The sequence below is a fragment of the Nycticebus coucang genome, chromosome 2 (assembly GCF_027406575.1).
Source record: "Nycticebus coucang isolate mNycCou1 chromosome 2, mNycCou1.pri, whole genome shotgun sequence".
Lineage (NCBI taxonomy): Eukaryota > Metazoa > Chordata > Mammalia > Primates > Lorisidae > Nycticebus > Nycticebus coucang.
The window spans coordinates 88,917,065-88,940,790 of record NC_069781.1 but is presented as its reverse complement, the minus strand read 5'-3'; the positions used below and the strand labels follow the sequence as shown (position 1 = coordinate 88,940,790).

The window sequence follows — 23,726 nt, the reverse complement described above, 5'->3', positions numbered from 1 at the left end:
GTATTTAATTAATGGCACTGAATGGAACTCTAGTAAAACTACATTTTGGAGGAGGACAATCTGATGCAAGCCTTCTAATTACCTCTACTCTTAGGTTTAATTCTGATGAATTCTAATTCTGGTGACGGAGCTTGGCAGCAGAGATAGATCATCATGAGGACACACATTTTCATGTAGTTTGAAATTTGTCACCTTTGGTTCAATTTATGTTCAGCAAAGAAGAAAGCATTTTGAGGAAACTAATGATAATAAACCACATATTTCGGTAATCATAGAGACGTCAATAGTGTTTAGTAAAAGCATTTGGTCATCAAGAAATACAATTACAGTCTGGCATGCTGTTTATTTTATCCTTTACAACAGAGCAAGGGTTTGAGGAGCCTGAGAAGAATTTCACAATCATTTACTATACAGAGTTTTCAATTCCAAGAACAGTTTTACAATAACCTGGTAGCACACAGAACATGCATCAAATATTCACTATTAGTCGGTGACTAAAAAAGACACTGCATCATTCCTTTTATAGTTCACAATCACATACTCGTATCTTTTTTTACTTAAAACAGTCCATTAATATTAAAGTGCACAGATCTTGGACAAAAACCAAGATAAAAAAAATCCCATGTCTTTAATCTTCACTAATGTACAGCCCATAATTTTTGTTCTTATGTGCTGTACATTGAAAGAAGTAATGTTCACTTGAATAGAGAAAGCAAACCAGAAATTCTCAATCTATCATTAACAGGACCAGCTACTGGGTTCGATTTTAGGGTGCATCCATTTACTTACAAGAGGCAATCTCTTATGAAGTATAACCGCTATATCTAGAGAAGTTGCAAATTTATTTCATGTTACCAATGAATAAAAGTAGGTATTGTTAAGGCGTTAGAAATTTTTCTTTGAAATCAGCACCCTATTAAAAACATTTCCTGGGTAAACTAAGTAGATCTCATGGAGTTGGCTTGAGAAAGTATTTCATAGGCTCTGAAGTTCTCAGAGAGACCTTCCCTTTTTGGGTACGATTACTCATTTCTTGAAGCTTTCTTAAGGCGAGGCTTGAAGAAGGATTACTCAATCTATGTTATACATTATGTAAAAAGATTATTTTTCATAATCATGCTATGCATTTTAAGTATAATTCAAACCTATCTTTTATTTTAAAAAAATAAGGAAAATAATACCAAAATATTTATCTGTAAAAAGAACTTCATGATTCTGAAGAAACCCCCATCAAAGTTCTCTTGATATCACTGATACAATGTTTAATTTGATCCTTTATCCATCAGTCAGGGAATCTGAAATAAGCATGATAGAAGTCTAAAAGGTGAATCAGAAGGTTAAACTTGGTTCCATGTGGAAAATAATTGTGGGTAACCTCTCCATCACTGCAGAAAATAACTTGGAGCAAATATTTAAGATTCAGAAAAGAAATGTTTCTTCCTTTATAAAATAATCAGGATTACAAACAGATGCACTGATATAAGTTAGAAAACTGAATGGATCTCTGAAGAGCTGAAATATTTTAATCACATAGTTGTTTTACCTGATTCTGATTTTTTTTTTTTTTTGAAGCATGTACAATACAGGGTACTTGAAATTATTTCTGTAAAATGCTTCCCAAACAGGTTTTGGAAGGTATCATCTAGAAGCTGTAATAATTTATTGCTGTGTGTCTTCAGGTTGTATCTCCATCAGAGACTCGGAGAAGGTTCCCTTGCTTCTTCCAGCTTTGTGAGGATCCACTGTTGTGGGAAAATAAACCGACATTTGCTTACTTCAATGAACTTGCAATAAAATAAAATGGAATGAATGGACATCTGGAAGTTGACTTTCCAGATTTATTTAGGTGTATACTGATGGCCAATACATAAAAATTATCCTGCAGAGAAAGCACTCACTTAAATGGTCTAGATGGCTCAGGGACAGTGGTATAGGGTTTGATTAGCAGCAGGAATGTTTTTCTAAGATCTTTGAACTTGAATGTTTATCTTCAGAATAAGAAAAGTAAAATGAACCATCCTGAGAGAAAGAGTAATTTTTGTCAGCTGGACTGCATAACTGAAATGGTAAAAAGCTGTTTCTGCAAAATTCCTTCTAACCTGCACCAATTCTCTACCACAAACCTCCATGTTTCCATATATAGGATTCTACTGATTAAACAGGAGTACATACAATTCTACAGTAGGTAGTAGCATAACAAAATGCTAATTTATGTGCTGCACGATGCCTTTTCTATTCTAAAAGAATTTGAAATTACAAAAATAAAATATAATGCAAACCTTTCTACCAATAATGTCCATTATTGGGCCTAAAATGACAGATAAAAAACATGAGGGCAATCCTGGGGTTATTCCAGTATAAAAAGATTTAGCGGAGATGTTTGTGCCCCTTTCACTTGGGAAGAACCTAGTAAGAAAAACCCTAAAATAAGCAGAGAAAGAGAACTGAGCTCATAGCCTTCTCTGGACGAGCAGGAGGTTTAAAAACAACCTCTGGGATATAAAGTCACATGGTCACAGGGATTAAATGGGAAATTTATTACAGAGACACTGAAATAGGTGGTAATTTTCTTCAGTGACATCAAAGAAGGCAGCCTAGAAGTCTTGACTCTTACCATGTTCTATTCTGTCCCCCTATTCCAGGTGACGTGCATATGAAGGCTCTAGTCACTTTATTCGTCATTGTAACTTGCCCCTCCACCCCCCCTTTCTGTTTTCTACTGTTAGTATGCCAGTGTTGCCTTATGTCACAATGCACAGACAGAAAACTGCACAACACGTGCTAACTGGTCCAAGGTATTTGTGTGGGGTAGGATTGGGAGAGGCCCCTAGTTTGGGTCTAGATGTAAGAAGTAAACTGCTAACTAGTCATATGCAGACAGGACCAGAGAGTAGCAGGAGGCAGGAGGCCAGGTATCTGTTCTCAGTGGGCTGGAGACCCAGGGACCAAGTAAAGGAGCCTTGTGTTCTAAGTTTCAGGACATAGTGAGGAGCACTCAGAGTCCCAGGGTCAATAAGGTCAGAGAATCAACTCCATAGCTCCCTTTTCTTGCTACTGTACAGTCTTTTAATTGCCACAATCCCTAATGTACACACAGTGCTTTTCAGTTCATCTCATTCCCAGTTTGAAGAAACTGAGGTTAGCTGACTTCATCTAAGATTCTACAGTTAAGAAGGAACAAAATCAGTACACACAGTGCTTTTCAGTTCATCTCATTCCCAGTTTGAAGAAACTAAGGTTAGCTGACTTCATCTAAGATTCTACAGTTAAGAAGGAACAAAATCAGTACTCAAAGGCTGATTTCCTGACTATAGGCCTGGCTCCCTTTGGCCTGTACTATGCTATGGTAACTATTTTTTTTTTTTTTTTTTTAAATAACTGTAGCTATGCAGTAGAGAAATCAACAATGTAGGACTATACTTTCTCTGCCGGAGCTGATAGATTAATACCAGAATGTAATACTTCCTTTGTTCATTGATTTTTTTTTTTTAAACGAAGTATTACAGTTAGGATTTAAAATAAGATGGAGTAATTTGGTTTGAAAAACAAGTAGGTGTATTGAATCTAGCGAAAAAAGTTTGAGGGAAATATTGTCTGGTTACATATACTAAAAACTGTCAAAACATAAAAAGCAAATTTTAAAAAAACTTTATTTACCCTAAAAATAATTCATTTACATGGCTTTAAAAAAATTCTTTTTTCCTGGGTGGTGCCTGTGGCTCAGTGAGTAGGGCACCGGTCCAATATACCGAGGGTGGTGGGTTCAAGCCCAGCCCTGGCCAAACTGCAACCAAAAAATAGCTGGGTGTTGTGGCGGGCGCCTGTAGTCCCAGCTGCTCGGGAGGCTGAGGCAAGAGAATCATGTAAGCCCAAGAGCTAGAGCAGGCGTCCTCAAACTTTTTAAACAGGGGGCCAATTCACAGTCCCTCAGACCGTTGGAGGGCCGGACTATAGTTTAAAAAAAAAAAAAAAAAAAACTATGAACAAATTCCTATGCACACTGCATGTATCTTATTTTGAATTAAAAAAAAAAAAAAAAAACGGGAACAAATACAATTCACACCGCTTAGTGTGGTCCACAGGCCACAGTTTGAGGACGCCTGAGCTAGAGGTTGCTGTGAGTCCTGTGACGTCACGGCACTCTACCGAGGGCGATAAAGTGAGACTCTGTCTCTACAAAAAAAAAAAAAAAAAAAAATCTTTTTTCCCTAACAGGTGGAACATTTACACAGCTTTGAAGTAAGTAGCTACTATCTGTTTAAATAAAAAGATTCATTATATTTACCCTCGCATCCTCTGGGGTCTTGAAGTTAATTATTTTTCCAAACTCTCTGGCATGGAATACAGACTTCACCCGTTCCTACAAATAGAGCAAGTAAATTCCTTAAAAAGAAAATCCAGTTGTAAAAATACAATTAAAAATGCCATAAAGTTTTATTAGTAGATGCTTAAAGTGTCATCTTACACAAATCATATACTTTAAAAAAATCATGAGTGAGGAACTGAGAAGAATCAAAACAAATGGAAAAGAAGACTACATTGTAACAAAACCTAAGGTGAGATTTCAATTTATAAAGTCATAAATGGTTAATATAAAGAATGAGAAGGAGATAAGTCAGGGAGTAGTTCCTGTTTTTCATCTCCAAATAATTTTCTAGATAGTTCTTAATATTTGGCCATGGAATCATAATTGAGTCCAGGTCAAAAATAATAAACTTATGTTTATGTATGCATATATATCTCTACATACACATACATGTGGTATATGGGTATGTGCATGTGTGTATGTATATATGCATGTACTTCTGATATTTTAGACCAGACATGCTGTAAGAATGTAGCTTAGAATCAAAGCAGGGTGGGTCCTGGATCCTAGGTGATTTTCCGCCACTGTTGATAGTCCTTGGGTATTATGTTTAGTATCTGTGGGGGAGAACGTTCTAAGTAGACATTAAGCATTGGAGGAACAAATAGAAAGAAGTAAAAGCACTGAGGACAAGGATGATGTTTGCCTCTGTAATTATGGTGAAGGTCATAGAAGAAACAGGGTGGATGTTTTACTAGTCTAATTCTAATTCCCCATAATTCAGGTACTCGTGCAAATATATACTTCAAAAGAAATCAGATTCTTTTACTTAAAAGAACTGGGGCCAGGGTGCTGACTCATGCCTATAATCCTAGCATCTTGTGAGGCTAAGGCAGGAGGACTGTTTGAGCCAGGAATTTGAGGTTGCAGTGAGCTATGTTGATGCCACTGTACTCCAGCCTGGGCAACAGTAGAGCGAGACCCTGTCTCCAACAACAAAAAAGCAAACAAAAAACAAGCCAAACAGGATGACTGCTGATAGAAGCTTTCAAGAAAAGGTAGAAGGGGAAGAAACTAAGGAGATAAGAGAAAATGTGACACTTAGAAAAGGAAAAAAGCCAAGAGAGCAGTATGGCCTAGCAGGGATCTTCAAACTACGGCCCACGGGCCACATGAGGTGGTGTGATTGTATTTGTTCCCATTTTGTTTTTTTACTTCAAAATAAGATGTGTGCAGTGTGCATAGGAATTTGTTCATAGTTTTTTTTTTTTAAACTATAGTCCGGCCTTGCAACGGTCTGAGGGACAGTGAACTGGCCCCTTGTTTAAAAAGTTTGAGGACCCCTGGCTAGGCTAATAGCTACTGCCCATTATTTCCTATGTGGGAAAGTGGAGTTTTATAACTGAATAAGAAATGAGGGCCCAGGAATGTTGCTGTCAATGTTACAGCATAGAAAACAGCATGTTTTTTTCTTGGCCTAGTTTTCTTTTCCTTATGCCTGAGTAAAACAGTAGATGTAAAGGAAAACCATACCAAGACAAAGCAACATTTATAAAACATTAAAAAGTAAGGAAGACTAGTTGAAAGTGATTTTCAGTGCCAGTTTTCAAAAAATAACTATCCAACACACCTTTGCTTCAATGCGCAATCTTCTCCCATGAACAATGAATGGCTCCTTGGTAAATTCATCAAAACTATACTGCCACTCACATGTGAGTTGTCCAAATGTTCCCTTTGTTACAAACAATACACCACTGCCAAAAAAAAAAAAAAAAAAAGGCAGAAAAAAGGAGAAAGAGAAAGAATCCAGTTTAAAATTGAGGCATTTACATCTAACAACCAGCAGGACACATTGTTTTTTAGGTACACATGAAGCATTTGCCAGGAGAGACTATATTCTGGGTCATCAAAAACCTTAATGAATTGTAAAGAACTGAAACCACACAAAGTACGCTCTCAAATCATAATGGAACTGAACTGGAAACCACTAACAGAAAGATAAAAAGAGGATTTGCAAATGCTTGGAAATTAACATGTCTCGATAATCCACGAGTCAAAGAATCTCCAAGGAAATTGCAAAATATTTTGAACGGAATGAGAATGAATATACAACATAAAACTTGTGGATGCAGGTAAAGTAATGCTTACCTGTAAATTTATAGCACGACATACTCTCATTAGAAAAACTGAAGCATGTATAAAATTGAATACAAACATTCTATTTCTTATGAACATTTCCATATTTAGGAACCAATTAGCCAGTATTTGAAGGAATTTTGATGTAATTAATGCTTTACAATAAATGCTTTCATTACTCAGGCTCCATGTAATATATTTCCCATCCTACATCACGAAGAGGTTTTTTTCTGACCATGTTGAGCACAACCAACATTCTAAGAACTTTGGGCTTTTTACAGGAAAAATCAAGTCCCATTATTGTCAATTTTAGAGGAAAACTTCAAAAACCATTGTCTTGATTTCTTGTTTTCCCATTTTGAGGAAAGAAAACAAGAAATGAAAATGGATTTTTTCTGTAATAACTCTATTTAATCTTTCCTTTAAAGGCCTTTCTTCCCAATTTTTCTTTCTGATTAAAATATCAATTGTAGGTGCAAACAAAGGTTTAAGTCACATATAGTTTACATTAAGGGAATGAGTTAAAGACACCTCTGGCTCCTGCATGGGACAGAAATGGAGAAAGCTGATTAAGGTTTATTCCTCTCACCTCAATCTTCTGTCCCTGTTCTCTTTCACCAATCCTAAATAATAGGGGCTGCTGGGACAAACCTAATGGTACTCCAGTGTATCTCCAACTATGTGAAAAATCAAAGATAGGCCCATGTAGCAAGTACCTGGTACTGCTCCTGATTCAAAGATCCTTTATTCTCCAACCCAAAACTCAGAAAGAAAAGGAAATCCTAAGTGTAAATATCACCATTTAGTCAACTACACCAAACTCACTTCTCTTATTCTGTCAATCTACTGTAGTCTCATTTAAAGAGGTCCATTATTAGGTGGAGAAGATAATTTTTAAAATGTTACAAAATACGTAAACAAACTATGTAAGTGACCCTTGTTTAACTCTGATGAGTCACTTTTCTTTTAGTGAAAAGAGGGAGAGCTATTTAATATATGATTGAAAATCTGTAGCAAAAATGACCACTAAATCATTGCCTGTAAGTATAAACATTTACAAACAAGTTACATATAAATTATGACACATACTTCTAAATAAATGTTAGGCTGCAATTTACAAATTAAGAAACATCTCCATATTCTGACATAAACTTCAAAATATGCATCTCAGGTAAAAAATTAAAACTAAGTATGTACAACAGATTTTTAATTATATTAAAATACGTACGTGTGTATACGTGCACAGGCACAGAATATTTAAAGAATAATACAAAGGAAATAAGCAGCTGCCTCTGGGAAGGGGAACAGAGGGATTGGTATCTGGAATGGAATGAAAACTCATTTTTATAGATATAACTTCTAATACTGTGTGATTTTTCTACTTGGTATGACTTTTTAAGAAAATTAAGATAGGGCTGTAAATTTTAGACTCAGAAATTATTAGGATTAAAAATACAAAAAAAACAACCACTAAGTGCAGTACTCAGCTTGAACCAATAAGATGCTTATACTTTCAAATAGTGAACAAAACTGGAGTGGCTTCTGTAGCTCACTGGCTAGGGTGCCAGCCACAATGCACCAGGGCTGGCAGGTTTGAACCTGGCTGGGCCTGCTAAAAACAATAATGACAACTACAACAACAAAAAAATAGCGGGGCGTTGGGGCAGGTGCCTGTAGTCCCAGCTACTCAGGTGGCTGAGGCAAGAGGATCGCTTAAGGCCAAGAGTTTGAGGTTGCTGTGCGCTGTGATGCCACAGCTCTCTACCAAGGGCGACATAGTGAGACTTTGTCTCAAAAAAAAAAAAAAAAAAAAAAAGTGAACAAAACCATATAGATCTATTGAACATTCTTTTCTATTCAGTCATAACCTCTCCCCTTAGCCATATTTTTACTCTTTACCCCCTCTTAATATTGCAATTGCTCATTCCTCCCCTCCTGCACCCTTACTCCTCTAAGGATATACCACTGTATCTTTTTTTTTTTTTTTTAAAGAGATAGGGTCTTGCTCTGACATCCAGGCTAGAGAGCAGTGATGAGATCATAGTTCACTATAGCTTCAAACTCCTGGCCTCTGGTGATCCTCCCACCTTGGCCTCCCAAAGTGCTGGGATCACAGATGTGGACTACCAGGCCTGGCCTCCACAGTGTAATTCTGTACATACTGCTCTACTGCACAGGGCTGTCTGAAGACGTCACTGTAGCTGAGAGTATCCATATAAAATTGTAGGTTTCCCCTGTTACATCCACTTATGTGAGTGAATCTATACATACATATATATGTAATTTTGGTTTTTTTTTTGGAGACAGAGTCTCACTTTGTTGCCTTCGGTACAGTGCCTTGATATCATAGCTCACAACAACCTCAAACTCTTGGGCTCAAGTGATCCTCTTGCCTCACCCTCCCAAGTAGCTGAGACCATAGACGCCTGCCACAGTGCACGGTTATTTTTCAAGACAAGGTCTCACTCTAGCTTAGGCTGGTCTTGAATGCTTGAGCTCAGGCAATCCACCCGCCAAGACCTCCCAGAGTGCTAGGATTATTGGCATGAGCCACTGCAATACCAATCTATCTAATAAATAGATACCACCAGAGGACTGAGGACTTCTGGGATAATCTAAAATTGTATACTTTTTCAGAGAAGAGGACGCTTATCTTTGAGAGGACAGCTTTATGGAATTTCTGCATCCATTTGAATTGGTTATAACAAATAATAAAATTTAATTTATAATTATGCAAATGCATGACTATGTGTCTGCATGCATGCATAAAACTAAACATGAATTTATGCCATGTTTTAGGGGCCAGGCTTGTATAGTAAGAGGACCTGAACTAGCAGGAACCAGTGTGTCCATACCAAAGAAAAGGTGAATAACAACTTCCTCGCCTAATGAGTGGCTGTCAGTTAACCCCTTACCCAATTACATTAGAGAAAGAAATGAAGTTACCGTCTGGTTATCATTAACACGTCTGTTTTATTGATCATAACATGGGTAAAATATTTGTATTTTGCAAATCTTCCATTTTCCATGACCTAAAAAGAAAGGGAGATATAGTGAGAAAATTGATAAAATTCCTACTTTAATGCTAGTAATACCGTATGAGCCTCTAAAAAACATTTCTTAATGAGCATAAATCATTAACATACAGCAAATATACATAATATCAGAAAAATTATTTAATTACTCAAAAAAATCATTGCTGTTTTTTTTTAAAAAACCCCACCTGGACTACTTTTTTTCAGTACTACTCAATTCAGCAATACCAATCTTTAATGCTAGATTTTTAAAGGATAATGTTATCTTACAAAGTTTAAACTTAATCTAATGAGGTATTAAACTATAACAGTCATTTTACCTTGTAAAATATATTAGTATTTAATTACATGTGTCCAAAAATATATGCCAGCAGTAACACTTATTTAAACATGTGTATCACATAAATTACTATTAGCCTCTGCCTTGCCTCTTTTCTGGACATTTCCTGTCTGCCTTACAAACATGCTTTTCTTTGTCAATTTCACAACTCATTCAAAAATAAGGAACCAAGAGTTTCTAGACAAACGGGGGCTCCAAAGCCTACTTAGCCTATGCCATAATCTTCAAGTTTATTTTTAATACTGCTGAAACATTACTTATTTATGATATTAGCAATTATTTGATCTAGAAAATACAAACATAACCATATAAATAAAATCATTTAAAATTTTATTTTCAATAAGATTTGCTCTAAGGATGGAGCTGGATCCATTCTTGCTTGGCTATTTAAATACACAGCAAGCAAGAATACTCTTTTTAAACACAAGAAAAGTAATTGTGACTAAGATCCCTCAAGAAAAGGCATGCTATGAATTTAGTCAAAATGTGAGAAATCTTTTAAGAAGTTCTAAAAAAAGATATAAAGGTTTCAGAAAATTGTGTTCCATGAACTTGTATCAAAAAGCTAAAATTAGTTCGCTTAGAAGAAAGCTAAGAAGTAACTTCATAAAAATCTTGGTATTGAAGGCTCATAGGACAGTCTTCATTTTTATTAGAAATAAGTAAAAAAGAAAAGAAAAGAAAAAACCCAACTAAAACAGCAGAATGAATTACACAAATTAATTGCCTCAAAGAAGTTTCTAACTTCAAAAATTATAAAATATTGAGGAAAGAGTATATTTACTACTTACTGTAGTAGGTAGGGCAAATAAACATATTAAACGGAAAAGGGATATACCACAGATTCAGAAGAAATTAATAAGAATTACAATACTGCTCCCTACTATCCATGGGGGATTCATTCTAACACCCCAGCAGATGCCTGAAACCACGGTTAGTACTAAACTCTATAAATACTTTGCATTTTCTTGTATATACATACCTATGGTAAAGTTTAATTTATAAATTAGGCACAGTAAGAGTTTAACAATAACCAACAATACAACAGAACAATTATGCCAATCTACTATAATAAAGCTACATGAATAATCTTGAAATTTTTCATTTATTTTCATCCCACAGTAAGTGAAAATGTGGAAAAGGACAATGGATAAGGTGGAACTAATATATTAAATAATTTATAAAATGCAAGTAATTTTGAAAACTTAGATGAAATAGACTATGTTTTAAGAAAATATAAATTATTAAGAGAAAGAAATGTCATATATTGGAGAGGAAGAGTGGAAATTATTTGCAGTGTATCTGGAAAACCCAAGTGCACAAAACTGTGTAATCAATTTGGAAATGAAAGGAAAAGAATTCTATTTACAAGGTAATAAAAAAGATAAACATTTACACCTAAATTTAATAAATATGCAGAACTTAAGTGATAAAAGCCATAGCATTCTATTGAGGGTAATAAAAAAATTATTTAAAATGGAATCTATATCTTATCTTTGGATGTAAAAGTTCATTATACTGAAGATGTTATTCATCTCCCTCCATAATTTTCATACACACATGTACTCTCTCCATGGGACCCCAAGATGGTGCTTTTGAGAAAGGGGTGTAGGATGAGAAGTAACTTCCCAAAATTATACTCAAATTTATATAGGGAAAAATTGTGATAATATCCAGTAAATTATGAAAGGAGAATGAGAGGAACTATCCTGAGAGACATTAATACCATTTGTAAAGTAGTAGTAGTGAAACAGTTTGGTGCTGGTCAACATACATACAGACATATCAAAGTTAAGAATACAGATTACAGAAACTGACCAATATGTATATAAGACTTAATAAAATCCTATATATCCAAATATCAGAATTTTAAAAATCAAGGTTAACATTTCAAATTAGTAAATAAATGAACAAACTATCAAATAAATTGTGTTTTAAGACAATTCACTGAGTAAAGATGGATCCTAAAGGGAGGGGAGGTGGGAGGGAGGGGGAAAGGAGGGGGATTAATGGGATTACACCTGCGGTGCATCTTACAAGGGTATATGTGAATCCTAGTAAATGTGGAATGTAAAGGTCTTAGCAAAATAACTAAGAAAATGCTACAAAAGCTATGTTAACTAATGTGATGAAAATGTGTCAAACGATCTATGAACCAAGTGTATGGTGCCCCACGGTCATACTAATGTACACAGCTATGGTTTAATTAAAAAAAAAAAAAAAAGATGGATCCTTACTTCTCTCTTTACACCAAATTAATTCTACATAGATCAATGATTAAAATGTATAAAATGACTGCAAAGTACTAGAAAAAGTATTATCTTAATAATCATGAAGCAAGAAAGGCTAAAATTTAACAGAGTCCATAAAACATGACAAAAAACTTGTTAAGTACATAGAAATTAAACACTAATGAACAACAAAACAATAAGTAAATAGAAATCAAGTAAAATAACACCACAAAAATAAATTGGGAAAATATCTGTCCATACAGAGATACGGAGCTCATTTCATAATATAGAAAATTCTACAAATTTGAATAAATCAGCAGCCGAAAAAAAATGAACAAACCAATAGAAAAATGTTTAAACACTATGAACAAGAAGTTCAGCCAAAAAAATCTTAAAAATAAGAAAATATTCAACTTAACTCAAAATTAAGAAAATGCAAGTCAATTAAGCATATCCTTTGATTCAGCAATTCCACTGCTAGAATTTATTTTATGCAAACTTATGCCAAGATATACATATAAGAAGCTTCACAGAAATATTATGTTAAAATTATAAAATCAAAATATTCATCAAAATGGACTAGTTAAATATAGTGTAAACATACAAGAGGACATTATGAAGTCATAAAAAAGAACAAAAGTAGATCTATGTGTACTGATACAGAAAGATGTATAATAAGTAAAAAGAAATTATATTACTGAGCAGAACATATAGGGAAAATGAAAAGCAGCACTTGTATGTGAATAAGAAATTTCTGGAAGGGTGCACATCAATCTGCTAATAGCAATGATCTCTAGGTTTCTGAAAGGTAATGAAACTTCAGGTGAAAGTGAAACTTTTAACTTTATGTCCTTTTATTCTATTTCAGTTTTTTGATATCTGAAAAGAAACTGGTTTACAAAGTCTTTCTTCTATTCCATATGGTTAAGTTTTAAAATGAAGAAATACATATGACTTCCTCAAAACCACCACTATAAATAGAAGTCAAGAGTCTACATATCCCATTAATAGATCCTAACCTTAAAATAATTTGAGATCTATCATTCACTCCAAGTATCTAGCTTCTATTTCAGTATTAAGTCTGAGCATTGGAGTTGAGCCCACCTCTTATCACTTTCCACCTTTTAGACCCAACTTAAATCTAACCTGAGCATATAAGCAATTAATTCAATTTTAATGGTCACAAAGCTTAAACAAAAGCTAAAAAAAAAAAAATTAAAAAAAGTTAATTCATACAATTCTTTCTAGAGTTCATCCAAAACCTTAAATGCCACACTTGAAAGATAAATGAACACTATGATCATAGTAGTCAGTGTGTTTTGAAACATAATCAACTGTATCTTTTGTTAAAAGAGCAAATATATTTGAATATACATGAAACATAACTCTCTGTACAGCAAAATCTTGCTGGCCAGTCTTTACTACAAATGTGAATATGGAATAAAAACATTATTAGCAGAATCTAAAATTTTGAAACTTAAATCCAAAGAAGTATTAGAGAGTTTACAACTTTCATGCTTTAGCCATAATTTTCTAATTATTTGACCTTACAAATATATTATAGATGAAGATTTATACTTTTCAAATCACTATATATTTTATATAGAAAACCCAGAATTTTAGATCTGAAAAAAAATGTTACTGTTTATCCAAACCAATCTTTTTCTTCTACTTATAAAGAAACTGAGGATCAGGTAAAGTTTCTAATCAATTGATCTAAATCTTCATTCACAATAATCTCATGTAATAAGATACTTGCTGGGGGTTAGTTGCAAATGGGGCTCAGAAAATTGGTTTCTTCACTTCTACTTCCAGTACTTTTCATTAACTTATGCCTCTTCTTATGGCTTCAGTCACACTTTCCCCATGATACCTTAAATATATCTCTGATATCCCTGGATGCTGCAATTGTTGAGGCGGCCTGATAAAGGAGCTCAGACTGGTTGGAGTTTTTCTAGGTCAACAGTGTCAAACAGTTTAGTGTCAATTTCTACCCTATCCTTCCTTTACCCCAAACAGATGCCAGGTATGAATGGTTCTACTAAAATCATTTGCGATACTCTTTAAAATAAATGAAGAATTAGCAAAATCAGACTTAGGAATTACCTGTCAGAGGTGTCCAACATTTTCTCTTTTCTGCTACACACTGGAAAAATAAGAGCTGTCTTGGGCCACAAATTAACTACACAAATACTAATGGAAGCTGATGAGCAAAAGAAAAGGTCTGTGCGTTATTTTTTGTGATATCCAGCACCACAGATGTGTGTGACAGTCCTCAAATAATTTGCTTTAGCCCTGTGGGCTGCAGGCTGGACACCCCTGAGAGGGCATTTACAAAAAAATCAAGATTTGGTTGAAATATCAAGAAATTATTATAGCCAATACTTTAGGCATGTTAGCTTCATTTATATGTTTTCGTGGTTAAAGAAAAAACAGTTTTTGCCTTATTCATCAAGAGTTTATTTGAATTACCTATCACTGTTTAAGAATGTTCTAAGAGAAACACAAAGGAAACTATCATTATATATAACTGTCAGAATCCACAGAAACAGTTACAATGTATGGTTATTGATAAACAGGTTCCCTTTGCATTCAGAAAAGATGAATATGTAAACTATACTTTATTAGATGTAAATAAACTCAAACCAAATTAATCATGTATTTAGAAACACAATGAAAGCAGAACTTGAAGGATAGTATTGGAGATACCCTGGAAATATCCACATTTCCTATCCAAATAGCCATAATCACACAGAAAACATTTCTAATTCTCTGAAATCATCTAAATGTTATAAAGTAGCAGAGTTCCATTAACAAAAATACTTCTCAAAAAAAACAAAGCAAAATATAAAAAGATAAATCATTAAGACGGAAGGCTTTAAGTCTAACAAAAGCCCAATTAAAAATGGTGCTAATCATTCACAGGAAATGTATTTAAGAAAATTGGTTAAAGGTTTAAGAACATGTAGTTTAGCAAAACACAAAACCAAAGTATAATCTCTTTCGAAAAACATGTGTTTCATAGATGTATGAATGAAATTAAAAAAAAAAAAAGGAGGATTTAAAAAATATGAAATTCATCTGGATAAAAGATAAAGAGCAAATGCTATCAAGCAAGCAAATCTGCTAGGTAACAAATGGTTCTATAGATTGGTTGATCTGAATAGTCAGAAGATGACAGCAAAAGGAAAAGCTTATGAATAGATGTTACTCAAAATTTAAGCGTACTTTTACAGTCAAGAAAATTCAGGAGTTAATTATAAAATCGTAAATGCTGCCATTTTCAATTATGTACGAAGTAAATAAACAACTTGTTCAAAACAATCTTATCTACAGAAAAAAGCATTGTTGATAAGTATAACTTCCTTAAGAGTTATGTATCTAATTAAGGTTTAGGAATAAAGAATGTTTTATTAATTTACTTCAAATCCCAGACTTGCATGACATAGACCGGAAAAAGGTATTCCATGTAGCTTTATGATCAAATACAGCAGAAATTATTAGCTCAGAACTCAATGATTTCATGTATAATAGATTAAATGTAATCAAGAGTAAAGAAATGACTGTTTATCGTGTAAGGCAAGTTAGTTTCAATAAAAATCAAATCTCACTGGCTGTGTTATCAAATCTCAAGAGGAACTAGAACTTATTTACCCCTCAGACCTTGCTCTCTTCTCATGCTAATGAGCTATATGATTGTCAGCCAAAGCACAGGCACAGGCTATGCTGACAGCTTCAGGCAGGGAAGTTAAGTGTCTCTGGCATGAAATCAAGTGAAAGAAACTATCCCAGCTTAAGAAATGTGAGCAGTTGCCAATTGGGGTGACCAAAACAGCCTAGAGAAAGGATGGAATTATGATCATAAAATAGTTATATGCACTGATGTCAGCAGACCATCTATTAACCTGCCTAATACATTCTAGAAGAGCCTGAGCAGGTGTGTCAAGAATAATGAAGGTCCATAGTTACAAAAGTCTCACTAAAGCAATTTTAGCAGGATCTCTACTGATCAACATTTACTGATTCATAATATGCGTACTACGTATACCTGAACACAACAGTAACATTTATAAAAATACCGCATAATTCAGAGCAGTGTAAGACAGTTTCCAATGTTAACCAATTAGTGTGTGAAAAATTATTCTATTAATTCTGAAAGGAAAAAAAAGTAAGATTCTTTTATCTTGACAAAGAGGAAACAAATGAGGAATGATGCATTTAAATAATGGTAACTAAGAACTAGCATAAACTGGTATTCATATGGAATAATAAAGCATGACAACAGTTCTTATTAGGCACCATTCTAATAATTACCTGCATATCCTTCTTTAGTGTGCTTCGCTTTATTACACTTCACAAACGTTGCATTTTTTCTTTTTTTTAAAACAAATTGAAGGTCTGTGACAACCTTACGTCAATCAAATCTATCAGCGCCATTTTTCTAACAGCATCCGCTCAGTTTGTGTCTCTCTATAATTCTTTTGGTAATTCTTGCAATATTTCAAACTTTTTCATTACTATCATATCTGTTACAGTGATCTGTGGTCTTGTAATTATTTAGGGGCATTACAAACATGCCCTTAGAAAACAACACACTTAATTAATAAATGTGTTCTGACTGCTCTACTAATTGGATGTTCCCCAACTCTCCCTTTCTTGAGCCTATTTCCTGACACACAGTAATACTGATTAATAACCCTACTATAGTCTCTAAGTGTCTAAGTGAAAGAGGGATATATCTCCCACTTTAAATCAAAAGCTAGAAATGATTAAGCTTAGTGAGAAATCAAGTCAGAAGTTAAGACATGCTGAACAAGAGGCCTCTTGTGATAGTTAGGCAGGCTGTGAATGCAAAGAAAACGTTCTTGAAGGAAATTAAAAATGCTACTCCAGTCCGGACACAAATGATAAGAGAAGAAAATGCTTTATTGCTGATATGAAAAAAGTTTTAGTGGTCTAGATACTAAACCAAACCAGCCACAATATTCCCTTTGCCAAAGCCTAATCTAGGGGGGTAAGGCCTTAATTCTATTCTTTCTTAATTCTATGAAGGCTGAGAAGTGAGGGAGCTGCAGAAAAGTGGAAGGTAGCAGAGAGTTAGTTCATGAGGTTTAAGGAAAGAAGCCATCTCTATAACATGAAACTGCCAAGTGAAGCAGCAAGTCCTGATGTAGAAGCTTCAGCAAGTTATCCAGAAGATCTAGCCAAGATCCTTGATATGGGTGACCACACAAATCACCTGATTTTCAATGTGGAAGGAACAGCCTTCTATTGGAAGATGATGCCATCTAGGAATTTTGTAAGTAGAGAGAAATCAATGCCTGGCTTAAAAGCTTCTAACGACAAGCTGACTCTCGTTTAGGGGCTAATGCAGCTGGTGACTTGAAGTTGAAGCCAATGTTCTATTCCAAAAATCACAGGGCCCTTCAGAAGCATGCTAAATCTACTCTGTGCTCTACAAATGAAACAACAAATCCTGGATGACAGATCATCTGTTTACAGGACAATTTATTGAGTATCTTAAGGCTCCCTGCTTTCTAAGACCTACTGCTCAGAAAAAAAGATCCCTTTCAAATATTAGTTCATTGGCAATGCACTCAGTAACCCAAGAACTCTGATGGAGATGTATAAGGAGATAAATGTTGTTTTCATGACTCCTAAAACAACATACATTCTGAAGCTCATGGATCAAGGAGTAATTGTGACTTTTAAGTCTTATAATTAAAAAAATACTATTTAGCTACCATAAATAGTGACTCCTCTGATGGGTCTGGTTTTTAATTTTTATGTAAAATTAAAGATTTACCATTCTAGATGCCATGAAGAACATTGTGATTCCTGGGAGGAGGTCAAAATATCAACATTAACAAATGTTTGCAAGAAGATGAGTCCAACATTCAGGGACCACTTTGAGTGGAGAAGTGAATGCACATGTTGTAAAAATAGCAAGATGACTAGAGTTAGAAGTGGAGCCTGAAGACATGAATGAAGTGCTGCCATTTCCTGGTAACAGCTAAACAGGTGAGGAGTTGCTTCTTTTGTAATAGCCAAGAAAGTGGTTTCTTGGGATGGAATCTACTCTTGGTGAAGACACTGTTGAAATGACAATGAAGGATTTAGAGTATCACATTACAACCGCGGTGCATCTTACAAGGGTACATGTGAAATTTAGTAAATGTAGAATATAAATGTCTTAACACAATAATGAAGAAAATGCCAGAAAGGCTATGTTAACCTGTGTGATGAAAATGTGTCAAACGGTCTATAAAACCAGTGTATGGTACCCCATGATCGCATTAATGTACACAGCTATGATTTAATAATAATAATAAAAAAGAATATCACATTAACTTAGCTGAGAAAGAAGTATCAGGGTTTGACAGGATTGACTCCAATTTTGAAAGGAGTTTTACTATTGATAAAATGCTATCAAACTATCATATGCTACAGAGAAATCTCTCATAAAAGGAAGAGTCAATCAATGTGGCAAACCTGTCGTATCTTGAGAAATTGCCAGTCATGCTGACCTTCAGTGATGCCTACTCTGATCAGTCAGCAGCCATCAATATTAAGGCATACAAAAAGACTATGACTTGTTGCAGGCTTAGATTATCCTCAGCGTTTTTCCAATAATGTATTTATTTACTTCTTTAAACAGAGGATGTCTGGCTCTGTTGCCCAGGTTGGAGAGCAGTAGTAGGATCATAGCTTACTATAGCCCCAAGTCCTGGGCTTAAGCCCCCCTAAAGCCTCCTGAGCAGCTGGGACTATAGGTGTAAGCTGCCATATTTGGCTGACTTTTCAGATGCAATGCTATTGTATACATGATAGTTTACAATATAGTGTGACTACTACTTGTAAATGCATTGAAAACCAAAAAGTTCACGTGACTTGCTTTGGAACTGGAACTGAATTTGCAATCACTTTGAGGTACTGCTCTCTATATATTCCCTCATTTGCTTTAATCACAGGAACACCACGGAGTAGATACTACAATTATCTCCATTCTGTAGTCTGGAAACTAAGGTCAGATAAACATAATAAAAGATAATAATGTTAGTAAAAGGCTGAAATTGAACTCAGTTTATGTGGCTCCAGAATCTAGGCCCTCCGTCACAAGGTATTATTGTATCTTAAATAATTTTTATTATCAAAATGAGTTAGCACAGGGAGGTGCCTGTGGCTCAAAGGAGTAGGGTGCTGGCCCCATATGTCGAGGTGGCAGGTTCAAACCCAGCCCCAGCCAGAAATTGTAGGCAAAAAAAAAAAAGAGCTAGCACAGAAGAACCATACATATTCCAGAAGAAGCAGCGGAATCCCATTTTAACAGTTCCATATTCAGGTCCAACTGAATCCATTCCCATTCAGATAACCCCAGCTGTATCATGTTTCTTATAACGCTTCAATTTCATGTAATATCTAGGGCTATTTATCTCTTTTGAAGACAGCTCATATTTTACACGTCTTTGATTCCGACTATTTCTTGGAGCCTTGTATGTAGTAGCTAAACAACACATAGGAAGGAGACTTGGAAGATCTGACACTATAGGGCTGGCCCCTAACAGGGCACGTTTTTATCCCCCATCACCAGAAGAGGGCAAACTACAATTACAGCTCCTGTGGGATGAGGAGGACTCTTGACTACTCTCTTCAGGGCTGCAACTCTAACAGCTAGAAAAATGTCTGATGCCTAATGAACAAAGAGTTTAATAAAAACTTGTAGAACAAATAAACAAGTGGCATTAGTGTTATTCTTTGAAATCATATAAACTGTTCTACCAAATCAAGCCAGCAAAAGCTCAATTACACATACACAATCATACATTTTATTCTTTGGCAACTGTAAATTCAAAGTAGGCAGGTAATTATTCCAGAATGGTTAACTTTACATAAAATATTCAGTCTCCCATATTTGTATTCCAACACTGTGTCTTTGTGAAATCTCTAACAACTACTCCATACATGAAGTACCACAGAAATGTCTACATTTCACAATGATTCTCATAGGGCCCTTTACAGTGATAAATTTTCACCAAAAGTTTACTATTACTCTTATTTTATTAAGAGTCATCATAAGAAGTGACTAGGATATCAATTTCATTAGAATTTATAACCAGACTCTTAACTGACAAAAACAAAAAATAAGACAAACACGGGGTGGTTTCTTTCAGAGGTGACATTAAATTTTGTTTCTTAGACGAATGAAAGAGGTCTCAAATCAATTATTGTATGAAAATTATTTGACTTGGGAGGCAAATCCTTTCATTCACAGGTCATTTGGCCAATGAAAAAACAGACTTTTCATAACTTATACTAACCTTCTAACAATATTGTCAGTTTGTACGCGCGCACGCACACACGCACACACACATTTGAATGAACTTTACTAAACTCACCTTATACTAAGAATCTTTGTGTCTGTTCAAAATAACTATGTTATTAGGTAGAGCTCTAAAATATCAGTAGAGAAGTCATGAGTTGAGTCTCATATCAGAATTCAGCACCGTTAGCTTAATTAAGGCTAAAAATCTTCTAAACTAATTTTACTTACTGCAGTGCTAGCTGTATTTACACAACCTTGGTAAAAAGCGGGTAAGAATCAAATTAAATACATCTGAGCTTAACATTTGAGAATTTCTATTAATGTTATAGAAATTCTGAAATATACTGAATAGTATTATAACATACTGAATTAGTATTATAATAGTATTTACCCTCTGTCAATATATTTACAAACTTAAGGGGTGCAATAATGACAAACTTTAAAGAGCTAAAAATCAAATTAGTCTCATTCAAGTTACTGAATTAAAGAGAATAAATTTATTTTACACTTGAAGAGAAAACCTGAACCTCCCCTAATGGAATGAGGCCTTTTACAGTGATAAATTTTCACCAAAAATTTATTATTACTCTTACTTTTATATCAAGAGTCATCATAAGAAGTGACTAGGATATCACTTCCGTTAATTACAGAAGACATAATTAATTGCAAAATCATACAATAAAAAGTATTTTTATGTGATACTAGAAGGGGTTAAGCGGGGGTGAACTACTCCACTGCTCCTAAATAAAGTCAGGGGTACATGCTGTTAAATGTTCAATAGCCCAGAACTTTGAAAATGATGTGCCAAAGACTAAGAGACACCTGCTAAACTAACAAGTGAGGGATGGGAACTGTATCCAAGTTGGACAGGCAATCCCTTCCATGGGATCTGCCTTATCTGAGATGTTGAGAACTCTAATTTGCCTGGATAACAAAATTTGACTCTCTTCAGTTTTCTCATCCTATTCAGAAGTATCCTTCTGAAGAGGAAGAGTTATAAAATGAAGAAGGAAAGCAAATAAGCCTTTGTTTCCTAGTTCTATTCCACTTACTCAAAATTTCAGATGAAGCCCGCAAGTGTTCAGCACTACCCTGGTGATCTGATTGCTACAGTAAGCCCTTTCTTCCAGATTAGCTGTGATCCTCCTCCTGAGGTAAAGGGAAAGGCCACGTCGGCTGAAGGCAATTATCGTCCAATTGCTATTATGGCAGTGTTTGAGGCTAATTATAAACATCTGCAATTTCTGAAAGAAAAGAAATATACAACAAACAAAAACAGCCTCCCTTCTACAACAACTTACATAATGACAACTATATCTTTGTAAATGATTCAAGACTACCGAGATAAAATTCATAAATACTTGAAATGGTTGAGAATATTCTATCCCATGAGACAATTCAGCTGTCAATATTCATACACAATACAAGAGACATACATAACCCACTCCCACAGATTTTGAGATTTATGTATTTAAAGGAAAGAATTTTTTTTTAAAAGGTATAGAGTGAAGAGGTAGAAATATGTTCAATGAAAATGAAAAAGAAAAAGTTTCTACATCAGCCATAAAAATAAAAAGATCTGCTGGTTATTTATGTGCTCCAAAAATAATGACTAGGTTTCTCACACTGGGGACTAGACTATGAATGGGATGCTTTTCTTAATCTTTAGAGTTAATGCTGTTGATATCAATGTAGAGTAAAATAAAAATTAAAAAATGGCAATTTATATATTTTGCTCATAACCATATGCATAAAAATTTCAAAAAGGAAATACACCATAAGTGGTGGGGAGACAGGATAACTTTTTTCAATAGCTTCCTACTTTTCTTTAATGAGCATATATTACTTTAATGATGCAGGAAAGAATCTTTATTAATTTCTGAAACTTTTTCCAATTTTCTATAAAATACTAAAATTACAGACTGATAATGTCAGCAAACTGGTAACAGGTTTAGCTCTTTCCATGGAAATGTGGACCTCTGAATTTTTTAATTCACAGAAATGCCAACTTGTATCGAACACACTCAGAAAAACCTTTATAAACATAATGCAGTTAAACAGGTTATTAATAAATGATAATTTATAACATAAAATATAACAGGCCCAACTAAGACAAATTAAATCTGTGATTGTCCTGATTATTTGTTTGTAAAACACACAAATAATGACTATATTTTGAATGCTCACATAGTTGAGAATCTCTAAGATCCAGAGGAATGGCATAATGAAATTTAGTAAAATTTTTGTTACCAATTCATTGCTTAGAATATGCATAGGCAAAAATGATTACATTAAAAGTCAGTATTTTTTCTTTATAAAATTGTTAACATTTGTTTTAAAATTGGTATCTGGAGATACATTGTTGCTATATATATTTGGTATGGAATAATTGCTAAATAAATTTATCACATTGAGGGATAATTATGAACATGAAAATGTCCTACCACACCAAAACAAACCAAATCATAAATCTATATGTATGAAAATCATAAATTGCTATCATTAGTCCCCTAACACAGACCTATTTGAAATCATGTTTTATTCTTTCATTCAAAACTTTTCCTTTTTTTGAGACAGAGTCTCACTTTGTCACCTTGGGTAGAGTTATGTGGCATCACAGCTCATAGCAACCTCAAAGTCTTGGACTTAAGCGATTCTCTTGCCTCAGCCTCCCAAGTAGCTGGGATTAAGCACCCGCCACAACATCTGGCTATTTTGTGTTGCAGTTGTCATTGTTGTTTAGCTGGTCCAGGCCAGGCTTGAACCCGCCACTTTTGGTGTATGTGGCTGGTGCCATAACGACTGTGCTACAGGCGCCAAGCCTCATTCAAAACTTTCTATAATGTTTTAACCGTGTTGATCATACTCATTGTACTTCCTGAATTAAGACATTCATTCACTGAAATGAATTAACAATCTTTTCAATTTTTAACTGATCTCCATTTACCCCAAAGGTACAAGAACAGAGTAAGCAAAACTGACAATTTTACAAATCCATCATAATTATTACTTCTAAATTAATGATTTATATGTACACTTAACATCATCTTATTTGGACACTTTGGAGCTACTATAAATGCATTTGCAAGAAATCTATAAAAAAAACCCTGAAACTTAAAAGATATAGTCGAAGAGTACTCAATAATGCTTTAGATAATTGTTTCTGTTCTCCTCTCATCACCATAGCAAAGTTTATTTATTGCAGAATTTAATTACAGGAGGTAAATGAAACAAATCAGTAGCTATGATCACAGTCATTTCCATGAGTGCACATGATCTTGAGACACAGCTAAAATAGCCTTCTTTCCATACTGAATATTGATGTCTTACTCATAGTTCTACAAAGGTTTTAACT

At 34.4% G+C, this 23,726-nt stretch overlaps 1 protein-coding gene across 1 annotated transcript in view; it reads right to left on the bottom strand.

Moving 5' to 3' along the window:
* Positions 1-323: 323 nt before the first annotated feature.
* VPS13A (vacuolar protein sorting 13 homolog A) overlaps positions 324-23,726 on the bottom strand; it is a 229,239-nt gene continuing 205,836 nt past the window's right edge. The window contains exons 69-72 of the mRNA XM_053575663.1: positions 9,389-9,474; positions 5,937-6,060; positions 4,286-4,360; positions 324-1,742 (exon numbers count right to left, since the gene is read on the bottom strand). Of these exons, the coding sequence (XP_053431638.1) occupies positions 1,692-1,742; positions 4,286-4,360; positions 5,937-6,060; positions 9,389-9,474 (336 nt within the window). The 3' untranslated portion in view covers positions 324-1,691. The remainder of the gene's footprint in view (positions 1,743-4,285; positions 4,361-5,936; positions 6,061-9,388; positions 9,475-23,726) is intronic.